The 19266-nt window shown below is 43.5% G+C and overlaps 1 protein-coding gene across 4 annotated transcripts in view; it reads left to right on the top strand.

Annotated features, from left to right (window-relative positions):
* USP45 (ubiquitin specific peptidase 45) overlaps nt 1-15203 on the top strand; it is a 90833-nt gene extending 75630 nt beyond the window's left edge. For 2 of the 4 annotated variants that reach the window (XM_069974759.1, XM_069974758.1), the window contains exons 13-18: nt 4073-4198; nt 6219-6855; nt 10548-10645; nt 10747-10851; nt 12672-12825; nt 14326-15203. In XM_069974759.1, coding sequence (XP_069830860.1) covers nt 4073-4198; nt 6219-6855; nt 10548-10645; nt 10747-10851; nt 12672-12825; nt 14326-14456 — 1251 coding nt within the window. In that variant the 3' untranslated portion in view covers nt 14457-15203. The remainder of the gene's footprint in view (nt 1-4072; nt 4199-6218; nt 6856-10547; nt 10646-10746; nt 10852-12671; nt 12826-14325) is intronic. The other 2 variants (XM_069974760.1, XM_069974761.1) reach the window with 2 other exon arrangements.
* The last annotated feature ends 4063 nt before the right edge of the window (nt 15204-19266 follow it).

Here is a 19266-nt window from a genome sequence, read left to right as displayed (position 1 = left end):
TTAGCAGATGTTACTTTGGTAATGTTGGCAATGGTAATGTAGATATATCAGGTTAGGTTGTGTTCACACTCTTCCATGTCCCTCTGCCCACAGGCTTCTTCATAACTGTGCTGAAACAGGGGCGCTTGTGCCACAATGAAAACCTGCCATAGCCCCCTTTCAGTGGCGTAGCTATAATAGAGGCAGGGTAGGCAATTGCTATGGGGCCCATGCAGGAGGGGGGCCCAGGGGAGAAGGTAGAAGCGTGTGTCCCTCTGCTTAACCCCTTATGTACTGCAGTGTGTAATTGACCCAATGTTGACTTACATAATGCAACACAAAAAGGGTTAACAAGCAGAAGACAGAGATTTCTGCTTCACTGCACTGATAACCTCTGACCTCTGTTGTCCAGGTGTGCAATTAAGTAGGAAAGGAAAATGTGCAGAGCTCCTTGCAGAGGTTAGGGGTTAAAGTGAAGCATATATATACATATATATATATATATATATATATATATATATATATATATATATATATATATATATACACACACACATACAGTGCTTTGTGTTGTGCATAGGGGAGGAGGGCCCCTTAAAAATGTTTGCTATGGGGCCCCGTGAATCCTAGCTACGCCAATGCCCCCTTTATAATAGTGTGTACTGTTGCAGTACCATAAACTTTTCACCATGATTTTGCTTGCTTGTGGTAGAAATTGTGCAGCGTTAGCAGGCTTGGCGTACTCTCTATAAAACTGCGCCATTTTACTGCAATTTCACAAAGTTGCAACAGTAGCGCAGTAGTATGCATGGAAGGAGTATCTTTGCATGTTTTTTTTTTTTCCCTTTAATTCTTTTATTTTATATCACAAATCAACAACATTGATAAAAATAGAATCAGCACAAGTAGGATCAGTGGAAGCCAAAAAAACATTACTCCACCTACCCCTCCAATAGCTAGCTCTAAACACAAGTCCATAAAAAACAACCAATTAAACAATTATTCCCCGCCCCCCACCCCACCCAACCAGGCGAAAGAGAAAAAGACCAAGGCAGAGAGAGAGAGCCCCCCCCCCAAAAAAAAGAAAAATGGAGAAACCAAACCTTTCTTCACATTCGGTTACTGATCCATTTAAGCCATAATCTATCGTACTTTCGCAAGGCTTTATTGGAGTTGGTTCTAGCGAGGCACCTCTCATAGCTGCATGTTCTATCCACTAAAGCTCTCCATTCTGCCAAGGTTGGAGGGACTTCCCCCAGCCATTTGCGGGACACTACCACCCTACCCAGTGCCCAAAGTTTATTCAGCAAAGAGCCATCTGACCCATCATTATCATGCCCAGCAAACAAAATCAAAAAGGGGTCCTCCCGAACCGCAAGGGAGAGGCAATTTGTCATATACTCCCCAATCTTCCTCCAGAATACCTGTATCTTGGGGCAGTCCCAGATCAGGTGGAAGAAATCGGCGTGTTCAGAATTGCACTTAGGGCACCGAGAGGACTTCCAGCAACCCACCATACAAAGTTTCTGTGGGAAGTAATAAACCCGATATAAGATTTTTAGTTGGATGAGTCTATGGGGTGGATTCAGAGCCACAACTCTATTGTTATGAAGCGCTGTCTCCCATCTATCCTGTGGAATTGCCCCAATTCTAAGTTCCCACTTTTGCCTGACTTTCTCAACATACGGATTATCCCAGGCTCGAACAAGGCATCTATAGATGCCTGACAGCAATTTCTTACCCTGTGGAGGGTCTCTCAGGTGCTCAAAAAAGGAGTGAGATTCATAGTGCCAAATCTCCTTATTATGTGTGTCTTTGAAAGCCCCTTTAATCTGTGCATGCCATAGTACTTGTGCATTTGTGAGGCCAAATATGGCCTTACATTCCTTAAAACTAATGATTTTTCCATCTGTGACCAACTGATGTATATACGTGAGGTCCCTATTAGACCAAAAATGAAAATCTTGAATTTTAAGAAATTCCTCTAATAGTTGATTCCCCCAAAGTGAGGAAAATCCAAAACATCCCTTACAGTTAATTTTTTTTTTTCATCTTCCGCCACATTTTCACATATTTATTAACTTGTGCTAATTCATTATAACCCCCAAATCCAGCGTCCACCCCAACCAGGGCGTCTGCATATTTCCAACCACAGTGATCCATAATATATTTGAACACCTGAGAGGTCCGCCATTGCTTAAGGTCCTGGGCTCCCATTGCAAGGAAGTATAATGCAAAATCTGGCAAGGCCATACCCCCCTCACCAATTGCCCAAGTCCAGTTTTTATATTTCAATCGGGGTTTCCTCCCCCCCCCCCCCCCCCAAATGAAGGAGTTGAGAAGAGAGGTTAACTTCCCAAACCATTGGTCAGAGATCCATATCGGAGAGGAGAAGAGAAGGTACAGCACCTGAGGGGGAATAATCATTTTTAGAATAGCCATTTTATCTGACATATCTATGGGGAGTCTGGACCAGAAGTCCACTTTCTTCTAAATCTTATTTAGTAAAGGAGTAAGATTAAGTTCGGCAAATCTACCGATGGAGGGGGAAATATGGATACCCAGATATTCTATCGAATCCACCACCCGGATGGGCAAACCCCCCAGTGCCTCCACAGTGAAGTTGTCATATAAAGGCAATAGGCAAGATTTGCCCCAATTTTACCTCAAAACCCGAGACAGTACCGAACTTCTTTACAATAGTCATAGCACCATGAATCGCCTCCTCACGGCCACGTAAAAAAAGGAGAACGTCGTCCGCGTAGAGAAGACACTTATCATCGAGCCCCTTCAGACCAAAGCCCCTAACCTCGACTGAGGATCGGAGACAGGCAGCCAGAGGTTCTATGTAAAAAATAAAAAGAAGGGGAGAAAGCGGGCACCCTTGACAGGTGCCCCTGGATAAAGGGAACCAGTTCGTAGTGTCCTCATTAACCACCACCCTAGCCCGGGGAGATGAATATAACAGCTTAATCCATGCAATGAGGTTCTCCCCCAAATCAAACCTCTCCAGAGGAATCCCCACTCCACCCTGTCGAACGCCTTAGTGGCGTCTAAGGACAGGATGGAGCGGGGAGCCTCCCTATCAAGCTGAATATTGGCAAAAACCATAGTGATGTTATCATGTATGATCCTGCCGGGTACAAACCCTGTCTGTTCCTCTCCGACTAGGTCCGCCGCTACCTTCGCCAGATGCAAAGCAATAGCCTTTGCGATAATCTTACCATCTGTATTCAGTAATGAAATAGGGCGGTATGACTCAATTGTATCAAGATCTTACCAATGAGAACAATGCAGGCCTCTCTCATGGAGGGAGGATGAAAGCCCTCCAAGAGAGAGGCCCGGAAAGTCTCTAGAAGCCATGGAAGTAAGATGTCAGAATACTCCTTGTAAAGCTCGAAGGGGAGCCCATTGGTCCCCGGGGCTGATTGTCCCCGGAAACTTTTGAGGGCTCTGAGGAGGTCCCCCACCCCGAGTGGCCTGTTCAGCAAAGCTTTCTTATCAGGATTAATTCTAGGTAGATCCAGACCCTCGAGGAATGCTTGGGTTTCCCCTCCGTCCCCTCTCCCACTAGAGGTATACACTTCCCGGAAGTATTCGCCTATTAATGTTTTGATCCCTTCAGCATCGTGGGTCAGCACACCCTCCCCATCATACAAAGAAACTATACACCTCCTAGCTTCCTGAGCTCTTACAATATTAGCCATATATTTGCCAGGCCTCCCACCCTCTCTAAATCTTTTTTGGCCCTGAAAAAAGATCTTCTGTTGGGCCTTATAGATAGTAAATTCGGCATATTTATCCAGTGCAGCCTTAAGAGCGTCCCCATTAGTCCTAGACGGATCAGTGCTGAAAGTCCCCTTTTGCATGGTTAAAATACACACTGCTTGGCATGTTTCTACATCCAAAACTGCATCTCAGAGCCCAGAATCAAGTGCAGGAGCGGAAAAACACGCAAAAAAAGAATTGACATCACATGTCACTACTTTTCAGCACAGTTTAGCACCAAGGGTCCCATTGAAAGTTAAACCAGTTCATGTTCTGTCAAACAAGTTCATGTAAAACCTTGACTTTTGTGCTGTTGTTACCTTAGGTCTCCAAACCTGTGATATGTGGAAAAGGAAACAAGGCAAAAATCCCTCTGGATAATATGTTCTGTAACTGTAATGACAACTCGCCGGGGAGAATATACAAGTCACACCCCGGAATCATCAACAATGTAAGGATATTAGACATCTATGTAAGACCACATATATGCAGCCTGTACATATTTACCCTGTCATAGGTCAGTTTGACAGGAAACCTTTTCAGAAATTGTGATATTGTATTAGAAATGGACAACGTAGAGCACCTGTTTGTTATTCCCTTCATAGACCTTTATGGACAGAATAGACCTAATAGGTGTGGGTTCTACCTCTACACTAACACCTATCTCCAGAATGGGCATCCCCCTAGCCACCCAGGCCACTTGGTGAGGTAGTTACTGGCAAACATACCTGAACCAGGAATAAATGGAGAGGATGCTGTGTGTATGCAGCTCTTGTATCATGGAAATAGTCAAGCAAGCGTTCACAACTTTTTCTGTCACACCTTACCAGGGGGTCATGGAAACTACTACTTAAAATAGATGTGGGTCAGCACATGTCAGACTTTTTAATGGTTTAGCCCAATGCCTATAATGGGAATAATAAATAATATGGGTAACTGGGTGTTACCGTTATTTTTTTATAGGATGTATCCCTATACAGTCTGACACCATCATCACTGATTTAAAGGGCATATTAGGACAATTAGGTAAAAGCTAGTCTGCCCTTATATTATTTACTTTATTCTTCTCTTATGAGAGCTATATGTACTAGCGCTCCATAGCAGCCATAGCTGTGCTGCCTAATGCAGACCTTAGAAGCAGAGCACAGATCTGTCAACACAAACTATGTGCTGCCTATATTTTCCACTGATAACTGTTGTAGAGTCTGGAGCGCTGCGTGTTCGAAAGAATTGGCTACCTGCTTGCAAACACAAGGGTAACTATAATTATAGTAGATAGAATTGCACTGCTAAAGTCAGCAGTAGCGACCCTACCAGGCAGGTGTATACTGATGAATCCTGCAAATGTTAATAGATGGCTCACTGACCTGTAGTCACCTGTAGAGGGAGGGTTCCAGTACCAGATGTAAGCATTCAGACTTTAGTGGATTAGGTTCCCGCAGTAGTAATCCCTAGTACTTTAAATCTAACTCTAAGATAAGTCCCTGGATCTTTTTTGCCTGAAGTCGGTATAGTACTTGCAAGGAATTGGTCTCAGCGGACCACGGAGCACACAGCTAACTGCACTGGAACGGCACACAGGATGAAGGTAAGAGACATACCTTCCTCCTCTGTGTCTCTCCTGTGCAATAGGGACATATCAGCAGGTAAGATTGCTCTAACCTGCTGTGATAGTTCCCCTTTAAGAATTTGTAAAAGTAGGAAGTTAAATGTATATAAATTGAGTATTGTAATTGTACTCAACACAATTTTTGCGTAAAAGCAAAATGGATATTGTCACTGCAATGTACAAATAAGTCCTGCAAAAAAAATTAATTGGAAAATTTGTCTTTTTGAATTTGATGCTGGGACAGGTTTCCCGATCGTGCGCCCTCCCTGCTGCATTTCACTATGCATTAGGAAACTGAGCTTTCCACTCCGCCTCAGCGCTATGTAACACTATGGTGCTGGGTCTTACACTGGAGATGGGAGTAATGGAGGTGGAACAGGAAGCTCCGTATCCTAATGCATCACTAGCTAGGTCACATTCACACATCTGTAGTGCAGCCTGTGACCGCTGACCCGCAACCGTGGACTGAACTACGAATGTGCATCAGTGACGCTCCGTGGTTCACAGAGCGCTACACTACAAGATATTGATCTGTGCCGCAAAGTCTTGTCCACACTGGGACCTGTCTAGTTTTTTTTTTTTTTTTGTTTGTTTTGTGGCATGGATCGTGGCCATTGAGACCTATTGGCCCTATGTTCTGTCCACAACTGCAGACAGAACCACAGACTTGTGAATATGTCCTTACTCCTTAGTAGTTAATACACTTTAGGTTGACAGCTCTGCTTTGGTAATCATTTATAGACACGCCAGGATGGCTGACATGTTCTCTATTAATTGTCAGAATTGTTTCTTATTCTATGTAAAAATGTGCTTGTCCCTTGTGTTTCTTAAGTGGTTGCACGTCTTTGTTGATTTATCTTAGAATCCGTTAACTGATGGACAGAACGTTTCACAGAAATCACCTTCCGACAACAGTAATAGTCCTGTAATAACTGATGAAGGTAATAAGCAGAGCCAAGTGGATAGAAGTGATGCTGTAATACAGGAATCCAGGTCTACATCCAGGAGTGTGAAGCCTGGCAGCCAGTCTGATGGCAGTGACAGAGATGGTGAGAGCAGCGGAGATGCGGATAGTGAGGCTTCAGACTGCGAAAATTCATCACTCCAAATGGAGTCAAAGAGGGAGCCTAATAATCATAAAAATCATGTCACTTTGGAGAGGCCACAGTCCGCTAATAATAACATTGACATTGATGCAGTCAGCGTCTCTTTGTCCAAGCTCAACCTCAATCAAGTGGCCGAGAAGTTGGCCTCCTGTAAAGATGTCAGCAGCACAAGCAATCTGCCTTGTTCTTATGCGAAGTGTGTGCTATCCCAGAACCCACAAAATGCTTTCCAAACCCTCTCCCAGGGCTACGTAACCAGCTCCAAAGAATGCTCTGTGCAGTCCTGTCTGTACCAGTTTACATCTGTCGAGCTCTTAATGGGGAACAACAAGTTGCTGTGTGAAAAGTGCACTGAGAACAGGATCCGGAATCAAAGGAAGCCTCATTCTAAGGGTAATGTCTTCTGGGGAGAACGTATTAAACATGAGCCTAGATAGACCCGTTTGCACTCCAAGTGGGTGGGCGGGAGGCATGCCTGTCCCCTGCACCAATATTACTGCAATAAGCCCGTACACAGGTATATATTGTGAAGTTAATCTCAGCGCTGGTGTTGATGGCTGCTGCACAGGGTCAGGACTTTAGTTAAAGAGCAACTATGATCAAATTTAACCTGCTGATTGTTCCCCTTTAAGACTGGCATATAGATACTTTTGATACATTTCCCCCATAGTGTTTTCAGGGGGTGCTATGTGCCACCCCATTTAACCCTAAATAAAGCAGGATTTGTGGTGGCGTGTAAGTACAGTGTAAGCAAGGCCTAAAACTACAACTTTAATATTTTTGTTACAATTTCTCATCAGTCTCCCAAGATTTTGGTTTGCGGTCAGTAAGTGTAAGAGAATGCTTGTTTACATTCAGACTGCAAATCCATGCATAGGCTGTAGTGATCAGTGGTTCTGTCAAAATGTTCGGATTCTGCAACGTTATCCAAACCCGAACTAGAGTTTTATTCCCCGTGGCTGCAGATGTTTGATACCACCCTAGGGAGTCCTGGAAAACATGGATACAGCCTATGGCTGGGTTCACACTACGTATATTTCAGTCAGTATTGTGGTCCTCATATTGCAACCAAAACCAGGAGTGGATTTAAAACACAGAAAGGATCTGTCCACACAATGGTGAAATTGAGTGGATGGCCGCCATATAACAGTAAATAACGGCCATTATTTCAATATAACAGCCGTTGTTTTAAAATAGCAGCAAATATTTGCCATTAAATGGCGGCCATCCACTCAATTTCAGCATTATGTGAACAGATCCTTTCTGTGTTTTTAATCCACTCCTGGTTTTGGTTGCAATATGAGGACCACAATACTGACTGAAATATATGTAGTGTGAACCCAGCCTTAGGTTGTATCTATGGATAACGTTTGCAGAACATGAACAATTTGACAGATCCGCTCAACACTAATAGGCAGTCCAGCTCTCAACATCGTCCATACAATTGAATGATATACTTGTCGTACAATATACCAGCCTCATGAAGCTGTGTCAATGAAAAATCAATGTATAGCTCTCTGAATTTGGTGAATATGCTGGCACAGCGCCACTCCAGTCAAGACCACATTTGTTTGTTGGAAAACTGATATTCAGTTCCTTCTCTATTCATGTAGCTCTTTAGGCTATTTTGATAAATTTGGTGCAAAACACACAGTTCACCAAATAAACTCAAAGGCCTCATATACACACAAATACCTTCCCCCTTGGTGTTTTTCCCTTCTTAATTTGCTACAAGCTCAGAAAATCGCTTCACTTCCTATACTTCCGTATCTTGGTTTTACATTTGAAATCGGGTTGGCTTGTCTCAGAATTAATGAAGCATTTCTGTAAAATAGGATCCACTAATAATACATGCAGCAGGAAATGTATTTAGGTATGAGATGCAAACCTTCAGAATAACAATAGTGCCCTCTAGAGGCTGTTCAGAAGAACAGCAACTTTTCTGTTTGGGACAAATCTGAGACACGCGTATTCCTGTATCTGTGCAGATTATCAAACCTGACTAGAGGTTAGCACTACTCGAGCATGCTTGAGTCAGATGGTTCAGCAATTGAATAATGGTGGCTGAAGAAGAACCATAGGCTGTATCCATGTTTTCCAGGACTCCAAGTTTTTCAGCCACCGGTATTCAATTGCCAAACGATCCCACTCGGCCATGCTCTAGTAGTGATTATCTCTAAACTTGACCTTTTATGCTACAGCTACTTCTTCCAGGTGAAATAGGTCATATAGGTCTATTACAACATGAAATCAGTCATTTTAGGCAGGGTTTCCTGGTTTTGTATAAAGAACAGTTAAAGAGGTTATCCAGGATTAGAAAAAGCACAGCAATTTTCTTGCAAAAACAGAGCCACCCCTGTCTTCAGGTTGCTTGTGGTATAACAGTTCAGCTCCATTCACTTCAATAGAATTGAGCTGCAAAATCACACCCAACCTGGAGACAAGACTGGGGCTGTTTCTGGAAGAAAGCGGATATGTTTTTCTAAGCCTGGACACACTCTTTAAGGAACTCCAGCAAAAATGATAATTTTTCAGCAGGCAGGGTTAGTGAGGAAAATAATAAACAAGCTCTACTTACTTCTCCCTGTGCCTCTGAAGCTCTAACTTATCACTCCAGGACTCCGGCCGCGCTCCAGGATCTGCTTCTGAAAGGACCTCATGACTCAGATGTTGGATTGTCACTCAGACAGTAAGTGTCTGGGGCAGGACACAGCGGCAGTCACTGATTGGGAGAGCGGGCAATCCATTAGCTGGGTCATGTATTTTTCCCTTATACATGCCGACATTGCAACTTGGGAGAAAATTTGTTCCGTCAGGGGTCCCTAAGTCTGTGATGCGGCATTGTGGAGGCACAGAGAGGTAAGTAGTGCTAGTTTATGTGTGTCCCCCCCCCCTCGTTTAAAATAATGATTTTTTTGCCAGAGTTCTCCTTTAAAGCTACTCTGTACTGACCCCCCCAACCGCTTGTACCTTCGGATAGCTGCTTTTAATCCAAGATCTGTCCTGGGGTCCGTTCCGCAGGTAATGCTGTTATTGTTCTGAAAAACAGCTTTTAAACTTGCAGCTCCGTGCCCAACGGCGTGGCCTAGATTGTGTATGCATTAGGCTTACACCACCCCTCCGTCCCTCCTCCCCACCATCTTCACCGTTAGGACTGCCACTGGAACATTTTCTCCTGTCTGAACATTGCACAGTTGCCTTAACGATCAAGCCCATGTTCAGTATTCACACAGCTGATGATTAGGAGACAATCTGCCTGGAGCATCTGCCTGCCGAACGGACCCAAGGACAGATCTTGGATTAAAAGCAGCTATCCGACGGGACAAGCTGTTTGGGGGGGGGGGGGGGGGGGGGGGGGGGTCAGATTGTGGGCAAAGAGTCTCTTTAAATTAAGGGAAATAGCAGTATATGTGCATTTCCCATAATTAATGTACATTAGAAATGTCTAACTTTCCATAATTAATAACATATTAAAAAATACTTTTGGCCGGACTTCTCCTTTAAATATTTGGCACATTGTTTCGAACTATCAGCACAGGAGAGAGGGGTGGAGGGAGATGAGGCACCAAAACAGGACAACAAAGAGTTAATTTACAGCTACATCATTGGGCTATCTCCTCTAAAGTCAGCACTCACCTCTCTGACCTCTGAATACCGTTTTCACACAGCTCCCACTGTGTAATCCTTTGTTCTCTGCTCTCTGCTGGCAACTAATCTCCCTCCTTCCTGCTCCCCCCTCCCCTCTCCATAGGTTACATTTGGGATTTCTTGATAATGAGCAGTGGATGAGAGAGAGGAGGGAGGGGGGGACCTGGGGAAAGTCTTTTTGAATGCAGATAATGGCATATTTGCCTAATAAACCCAATTACAAAGTTTCTTAAAATCGCCTGGACTATTGATTTCTGCAAAAAAAAATAAAAAAATAATAATAATAATAAAACGACAGTGACACTTTAACAGTGTATGCCTAGACTGGATGCAATTGTAACAAAGTTACTTTAAGAGGAAATGTTTGTCTTACCTTTTGGAATTTTTAATGTATACAATGTTTTTATTTCTGATTTACCATTAATTTCCACTTTTAGAGGAAAAGCAAGATAGTGTGTACACCAATGCTCGGAAACAGCTATTAATATCTTCAGTGCCAGCCAATCTCATTTTGCACTTGAAAAGGTTTTGTCAGGTATGATGCACGGTTCCTTGGACATACTTGGACATGTTTTTATATATGTAACTATATGTGTGCAAATGTCCTTTGCTGTAATGAAATTTGTTTTGTTGCAGAATGGGTTAACACTGCGTAAAATCAATAGGCATGTGGACTTTCCATTCGTATTAGATTTGGCTCCATTTTGTTCTGTGTCCTGCAAGGTATGGCATAATAACTTGGTGAGTTACTGTTAGTTTATACTGTGCGTTACATAGTGGATGATATAATATACAGGGTGAGCACAAAAACATGTCATGATTTCATGTAGATCTAAAGTCAAAACTCATTGAAATGTTTATAGATATGGCGAACGCAGATATATCAAAGGGGTTGTGCAGTGAAAATCTTTTTCTTTCAAATCAACTGGTATCAGAAAGTTATATAGATTTGTAATTTACTTCTATTACTTCCAGTACTTATTAGCTGCTGTATGTCCTGCAGAAAATGTTGTTGTTTTTTTCAGTCTGACTCTGCTGACATCTCTGGCCGAGACAGGAACTTTCCAGAGCAGGAGAGGTTTTCTATAGGAATCCCCATAGAAAACCTTTACTGCTCTAAACAGTCTCTGTCTCGGCCAGAGATGTCAGCAGAGAGCACTGTGTCAGACTGAAAAGAAAACAAAACATTTCATGCAGGACATACAGCAGCTGATAAGTATAGGAAAACTTGAGATTTTTTAATAGAAGTAAATTACAAATCTATAGAACTTTCTGACACCAGTTGATTTGAAAGAAAAAGATTTTCGCTGGACAACCCCTTTCTGTCTAAGCATTCTTCCTACCATTCCTGTAACTATACATTCTGTGTCTGTTGTAAATCAAGGACTCAAAGTCTTCTAGTCAGCATTTCCTTGTTTTTTTTATTTTTGTTTGGATAGCTCCCACTTATAAATATATATATTTGGATAGCTCCCACTTATAAATATATATAAATATTTGTGCTAAATATGCATCCCCCAATATATATGTAGCTCAAAAGGGTTGACAAAAATGATTACAGTAATACCTCCTGTTCTCCAATTCAGTCTGTTCTGGAAGACTGTTTCAGAACCGAGATGTGTGTTCCCATAGGAAACAATGTAAATGTGTTAAATCGTTTTTTACACTCCATGGGTCAGGTACAGAGCACCTGGCCCACCCGCATCGTGCACCACTACTTGCAAAGATTCCAGTCATAATGACTGGAAGCCCAGCTCTAAACCGTCCCCCTGCACAGTGACATCCTCTCTCCCCAGGTGGCTAGCGTGTCTCCTATGCGGTTGAGTGCGACAGCAGCCTGGGGAGGGAGGACATCATTGTGCAGGAGCACGGTTTATATCGGGGATTCCCATCATTAGGGTAGGTTCACACTACGGAATCCGCACAAACAAGTTCCAGCGGATTCCGTTCATGGTGGCGCGCATATCCGCCGACTCCATAGACACAATTCTATGGCCGGGCCGATTCCGCTGTCCGCTGAAAGAATGGACATGTCAGTTCTTTCAACTGACATGTCCTGATCGGCCCAGCCATAGAATGGTGTCTTGGGCACGGGCAGATAGGTGCGCTGCCGTGAACGGGTACAAGCCATGGAATCTGCCAGAACTTATCCGCGAGGATTCCGGAATGTAAACCCACTCCCATGACGGGAATCCCCGCTCCTGTGAGTCTTGGTGTCCAAACACCTCAATAACTGTCAGCTGAACCGTTCAGATGACCGTAATCTCCCTCCCCAGTTACCGAACAAACCTTCAGAGGGAAATGTCATTTGAATACTGAAGTGTTAGAACACTAAGGTATTACTGTATTACATTTGGCCCCATTCACCATTTAGCGGTAGTGTATGATGATAGCACATGTTATTGTAATGAGAAAACTAACCGAGCCCAGCAGACATTGTACGAGTGTCTCCGTTCTCCGAGCAGTCTATTACCTTTTATATTCTCATTTTCTGTTTAGTAAGAAACTTAATGCTGAAATAATTTTTTAGTATGATAATCGTTCCTTTTACACCTGTATAGAATGTGCCAGAAGAAAAGCGGATTCTGTACAGTCTTTATGGAGTAGTAGAGCACAGCGGGTCTATGAAAGGAGGACATTATGTTGCATATGTGAAGATAAGAATACCCGCCAAAAAGGCATTTGAAAACATCAGTGCAGGCAAGCATTCATCTGGTCAGTATGTGATGTACCCAATCATTGGTCAGAGTTACACGTCAGACAATGGGGGCTCTGGGAATACATTTACTATTTCTGGGCACATATAGTAAACCTATATTCTACACTATTACCTCCTTATTTTTGTGTTTCAAGCCTCTTTGCTTAAATTGTTAACCGTTTATTGATTTCTGTATCTGTAACAGTATCTACTGACCCTAGTCTATATGAGTTTACATTACATGCTGTACACTTGATATCATGTGTATACCTCTCTAGCCACCATGAGCCTTTTCAGGCTTCAAGTGACACTGTCACCCCCTTTTTGCATTCTGACTTCTCTACACAGGTGTAAAGGGTAAATTTAACAGTTTTCATACCTTATTTTATATCATACATCATGATGCTTGTTCCAGTAAAAAGTGATCTTTTATCATCTGCAGATTGCGCCACTTAGCACCATCATATGCCTCACCCCTCCATGACATCATTACCACGTGGGCCCCCTCGACACCCATTGGTATGGGCCGACCTAGAGGGAGTGGGCCTGGACCGTTAGGCCAGCCTGTTCCAATGGTTGGAAAGGGGGAGGGGTCTAGGTGCCAATGACACCACAGAGGGGCGAAGCCTATGGTGATGCTGTGGGTGGGGCTAAACGGCACTGTTGCCGTGAAGCCTCCTCCACTTAGCACAATCTGCAGATGATAAAAGACCAGTCAGAATGCAAAAAGGGGGTGACAGTGTTATTTTCTATAGGGAACAGTTTCTGCCTCAGCGAGGATTTCCATTCCATTTGCAAGTATGATGTTTTGGTGCACTGGGGTGGGACTACCACCCTCAGTGCACCAATCCATCCCAGGAACCCCCCCCCCAAACAAGGACGTGAGAGTGAGACGCATGCTGAATTGGCCAAGTGAGCATACTCCTTTAAGAGTCACTAGCTAGGCTTTTTCTAAGCTTGACAGAAAGGTCTGAACTTACATTGATTATTTAATCCTAAAGGCATTTGGGTGTATGGTGTAAAGTGAAACTGGCTCAGTTGCCCCTGACAGCCAATCAGATTCCACCTTTCATATTTGAAAGAGTCTATGAGGAATGAAAAGCGGAATCTGATTGGTTGCTAGGGGCAACTGAGCCAGTTTCACTTTACACCATGTTTGATAAATCTCCCCCATAGGCTATACATATACGAGCCAATATTGTATCAAATTTCAGCGTACGAGTAAATTTTTCATAGGAATACACAATGGGGGAGATTTATCAAACATGGTGTAAAGTGAAACTGGCTCAGTTGCCCCTAGCAACCAATCAGATTCCATTTTCTTAAGAGTCTGAGGAATGGAAAGGTGGAATCTGATTGGTTGCTAGGGGCAACTGAGCCAGTTTCACTTTACACCATGTTTGATAAATCTCCCCTATTGTGTAGGAGAACAGGATTGTGTTTGTGCATGTGCTAACATGAAAAATAAAGTTGTTTGTGATGGCATGGTTTTACCTATCATTCTTTTTGCTTTGCAGTGATGAAGGACATGGGCACAGTGTCTTCCAGCCAATGGGTGTACATCAGCGATACACATGTACAAGTGGTTTCTGAGTCCAGAGTTCTGAGCTCACAAGCATATCTTTTATTCTATGAAAGACTGTGTTAGATATAGTCTTCTCTTACATATTACATATCTTGGTGTGCACTTTACAGTACAGGCCAGTGCAAAGGAGGAAGAAGTAGTGACGGCTCTTCATCTGACTTCATAAGAACAATGGATGAAAAGCTCTTCCTACAGGCTATGGCCATATGTCATGGCTGTGGAGCAGGTTATATGGAGAAGTGAGGTGCGTATGTATAAGGCATGGAAGGATCTCCTCAGTATAAAAGAGTAGGCAGCATAGGATTGGTACATTGGTAGCCTGGTTCTGCTTTGGCCCATGTGACCGTGTTCATAGCGCTATGGTTCTCTTTTATCTTTTGCTGTGGGATCAGTTCTCACTACAGTTGTTTTGATGTGGTTTTTCCTGTGACTTGATAGGTGAGAGATACAAGATATTGGTTGAGATACGTAAAGGGAAATTCACTACATTTTTGTACAGATTACTGCCCTAAAAAGAAGTGATATGGACGTGTCAAAGTTTTGATGTAAACTTTTATTTGGTAAAGCTTTATGGTTTGTGTAATGCCTTAATGAAATGCTCTGCGAGTGTATCCCGTCTATACGGAACTTCCTTTGTACATGGCATCAAATTTGTATATGAGGGTATTGTAAGGTCACATTTACACTGAGGATAACGCATCAGAATTCATTCCTTCCCAATAAAGCGGCTTCTCGTACTCTACTCGCAGGCAATACATATTACTATATTTGTCTGCAGTAGTCCAAAAATTGAGGTAGCACTCCGAAATGAAAAAAATATCAGTGATTTATTATCTCATAAGCACAGCAGCAACGTTTCGGTGTCACAATGAACACCGTTTTCACTTGCTTGAAAACGGTGTTCATTGTGACACCAAAAGGTTGCTGCTGTGCTTATGAGATAATAAATCACTGATATTTTTTCATTTCGGAGTGCTACCTCAATTTTTGGACTTCTATATTGTGCACGAAGGACCCTTAGTGCTGAGGTTGGCACCCGTCTTCCATCCATTTCACCGAGTGCCGTGGATTTTTTGTTTTCTTGATATATTTTTCTGCAGGGATGGCTACCAAAAGCTGAAAACGGCAGGGGCTTTAGCAGGGAATAATTGGCTAGTTAAGCCGATAATCGCTGTTTAGAAAAGAGCCATAAAGATAAATAGGTCCATACTGATGCATTATGTTAATTGCAACATACAGTATTTCAATTGTACAAGCTTTTCTGAAAATGTCCTATTTGAGAGATATAGACTCGCTAATCCCCCATGAGCCTGCATTGCTTTGATAACCTGTTGCCCCTGATTGTGACCCGCTTTTGGGCAACAAGTAGAGTCACTTATGCTCATGCAAGAAAAGGGTACTGTGGGAAAGTGTATGCGCAGTTGCACAGCAACCGCAAGGCATCAATTCAGAGAAAAAAAAAGTGATCAGTGAGTTATTTTACAAAGAGGTTGGCCAATTGATAGTAAAATTGTTTAGTGTATAATATTAGTAAGTGTACACACTGCATATACTGACAACAGCTCCCTGTGTACCTCATAGAGCTAATATCAGACTCCCCTCCTCCAGGCTGTACTGGGCTGCCCTGCTCTGTGGTGATTCTGTCCATAAGATGGCCGACATGGAGGAGCATGTTACCATGCCCCCCCCCCCCCCCCCCAGTGTCCACCACTCTGTATATACATATGGTGGACACTGGGGACTGGGCATGATCACATGCTCCTCCATGTCAGCCATATTATGGACAGGATTACCCCAAAGCAGGGCAGCACAGCCTGGAGGAGGGGAGTCTGATATTAGCTCTTTGTTTTTGTACAGTTTTGGAGCCAGATTCAAAAGGAATGGGGATTATAAAGGATGGACTCCAACTTTCTGCAGGATCCATTCCAAAAAATTTAATGAAACACTGCAACCTTATTACTTGGCACATGACATTAAATGCTTCTCATTTGGAACCCTTACCACTGAAATCCACAGCATACCATTTGCTGCCACAGATTTCATCTACTCTTAATTTTTGCAAATATTCACAGGTGTCTACCGCAGACTGCAGAATGTCAGCCGAGCCTTGGACTTATTTATACCAGAGTTTCATTTTTAGATAATCTGTACCCCACAAAACTGGGATATAACCTACTCTCAGGGGTAATTATTATAAAATAACATTAAATGATTGCTTGTCCCATAGCCACCTCATCATAAACGCCCGGCAGCGGGCAGCTGCACATCTCATAGTCATGGCCACTGCAGGATAATAGCAGCACTGCATGCCCAGGAATAGAGAATTATTAGAGAAGAGCGAACCTCAAACATGAGTTTTTTTTCTTTTCTTTTTTAATTAGCCTCAAGAGAATGTAGCTATCATCCCGAAATTAATATTTATTTATCCCAAAATATATCTCTAGATGTGGTGTAAATGTTGCAGATACTGCCTGTACATTGCTGTCTAATGTGTCGGTGATCATTTTTCCCAATGTGCCTCATAAATCAAATTCAGCAGATGCCAATGTGGGATGTAAATAAAAATCTATATTTGACATATAAATCTGGTCTGTTGTTCTTATTATAGAAAACCTATCTATAATTGGTTGCATTGTTAAGGTTATCAATGCATCTGCAGAGCCGTAGCAGTATGGGCCCTATCACACGGAGGAGGAAGCAAGCGCCGACCTGTCCAGTCAGCTCTCTCTTCCTCCTTGTTCCCAGCTTGCTGTCTGTACTATTACGAAGGTTCATGCTGCACCAGGGATTTCCCATCTACTAACAGATTAGATACTCTGCAAGGCCAAGGAAAACCAATATTCTGACTTCCAGCAAAGTAATTTTGCTCAGAAAACATGGAACAAAAAATATGGCCTCCTGTCCACTATCCATCTCTAGAGAACAGTGTTGAGACAACCCTTTAAGGTAAAACTAGTCATCTGTATAACACAACAGCTATCTATTGAAGTCTGTCCGGCTTTCAGCTGATGCTGCAGGTCCAACATAAAAAAATACAAGCTGGGGAATGTATTTCAATGTGGCAAATAATCCTTGGGATCATCTGTTCATAGTGGCTATTATGATCCTTATGCACTAGTAGGGTATATTAAATTACCGTCCACTGACAGATGATTATGATGGTGGAGATAGGGGTCAGGCGTGATGGAAAAATCACTGTCCGACCTTTGTTCTGGGAGAGAGAAGCCATAGCCAGACCTCTGTCTAGCCGCCAAGCTTTCCTGTGTATGGGGAGGATGGGAGAGAGAACTAATTGCCAGCCTGCCAGTAATTGAAGATGTATGGCCATCTTAAAGTGACTCTGTACCCACAATCTGACCCCCCCCCCCCCCCCAACCACTTGTAGCCTCGCATAGCTGCTTTTAATCCAAGATCTGTCCTGGGGTCTGTTTGGCAGGTGATGCAGTTATTATCCTAAAAAACTACTTTTAAACTTGCAGCCCTGTGTCCAACGGCCGGGGCCTAGAGTGTCTGTGCCCTAGCTTTGCACCACCCCTCCGTCCCTCCTCCCCACCCTCTTCATCATTAGGAATGCCACTGGAACATTTTGTACATGCTGAAAATTGCACAGGTGCTTAACAATCCAGCCCATGTTCAGTATTCACACAGCTAAGGAATGGGAGACAATCTGCCTGGAGCATTCCTAATGATGAGGAGAGTGGGGAGGAGGGACAGAGAGGTTGTGCCAGCCTAATGCACACACAATCTAGGCCACGGCCATTAGACACAGCGCTGCCAGTTTAAAAGTTGTTTTTTAGGACAATAACTGCATCACCTGCAAAATGGACCCCAGGACAGATCTTGGATTAAAAGCAGCTATCCGAAGGTACAAGCTGTTTGGGGGGGTCAGATTGTGGGTATAGAGTCGCTTTAAAGGGGTGCTCCAGCGTGGGGGCACTTTTTTGGGGGGGACCGGGGAGGAGGTGGCTGAAATAAAAGACGTCCACTTACCTCCCCGGTTCCAGCGGCGGGTCCCGCATCACGGCGCTCCAGTGCTGGTTCCCGGCCGCTTCCTGGTGTCTGACGCCGCCCAAGACGCTACGTCTCAGGGCCGCTCAGCCACTCAGTGAAGGAGGCGGGATCTGTTTGAAGTCCGCTCGGATCCCGCCTCCTTCACTGAGTGGCTGAGCGTCCCTGAGACGTCGCGTCTCGTGCGGCGTCAGACACCAGGAAGCGTCCGGGCACCGGAGCCCGTGATGCGGGACCCGCCACTGGAACCGGGGAGGTAAGTGGACGTCTTTTATTTCAGCCACCTCCTTTCCAGTCCCCCCAAAAAAGTGCCCCCACGCTGGAGCACTCCTTTAAGTCTTTGTAAATGGTTTCAGGAACAAAACTTAATGGGAAATAACCCAATGAGGAGGTTGGACAAACCTAATCTGCTGATAGCCCTGAAACCGCTGCTATGAAAGTGCCAGAGACGCTGCTTCTATGCTTCAATATATATCAAAGTTGGCCTGCGACTTTGTCCAAGTTTTTAATTTTGGCCCACTTTGTATTTGAGGTTGAACCCCTGCTGTAGGGCATACAGCAGCTGATAAGTACTGGAAGACTGGAAATTTTTAAATAGAAGTTAATAACAAATCTGTATAACTTTCTAGTATCAGTTGATTAAAAAAAAAAAAAAAAAAAAAAAAGGTACAAAGCTGCAGTCCTAAGCACGGATCCTATAACAAAGTGTTGTACCTGGTAAACCGTGAACGTGACAGAACCCCTTCAGTCAGATGATTGGTGTGGACCTGGACCCTCTCAATCTGATATTGATGGCCTGTCTAGAGGATTGTAATGAAAAGGTGGTTGGCTTACTGCCTTAGGGCGGGTTCACACTACGGAATTC

The sequence above is a fragment of the Dendropsophus ebraccatus genome, chromosome 6 (assembly GCF_027789765.1).
Source record: "Dendropsophus ebraccatus isolate aDenEbr1 chromosome 6, aDenEbr1.pat, whole genome shotgun sequence".
NCBI lineage: Eukaryota > Metazoa > Chordata > Amphibia > Anura > Hylidae > Dendropsophus > Dendropsophus ebraccatus.
Note: the sequence above shows the minus strand (reverse complement) of the source record. Positions and strands in the feature narration are given on the sequence as shown.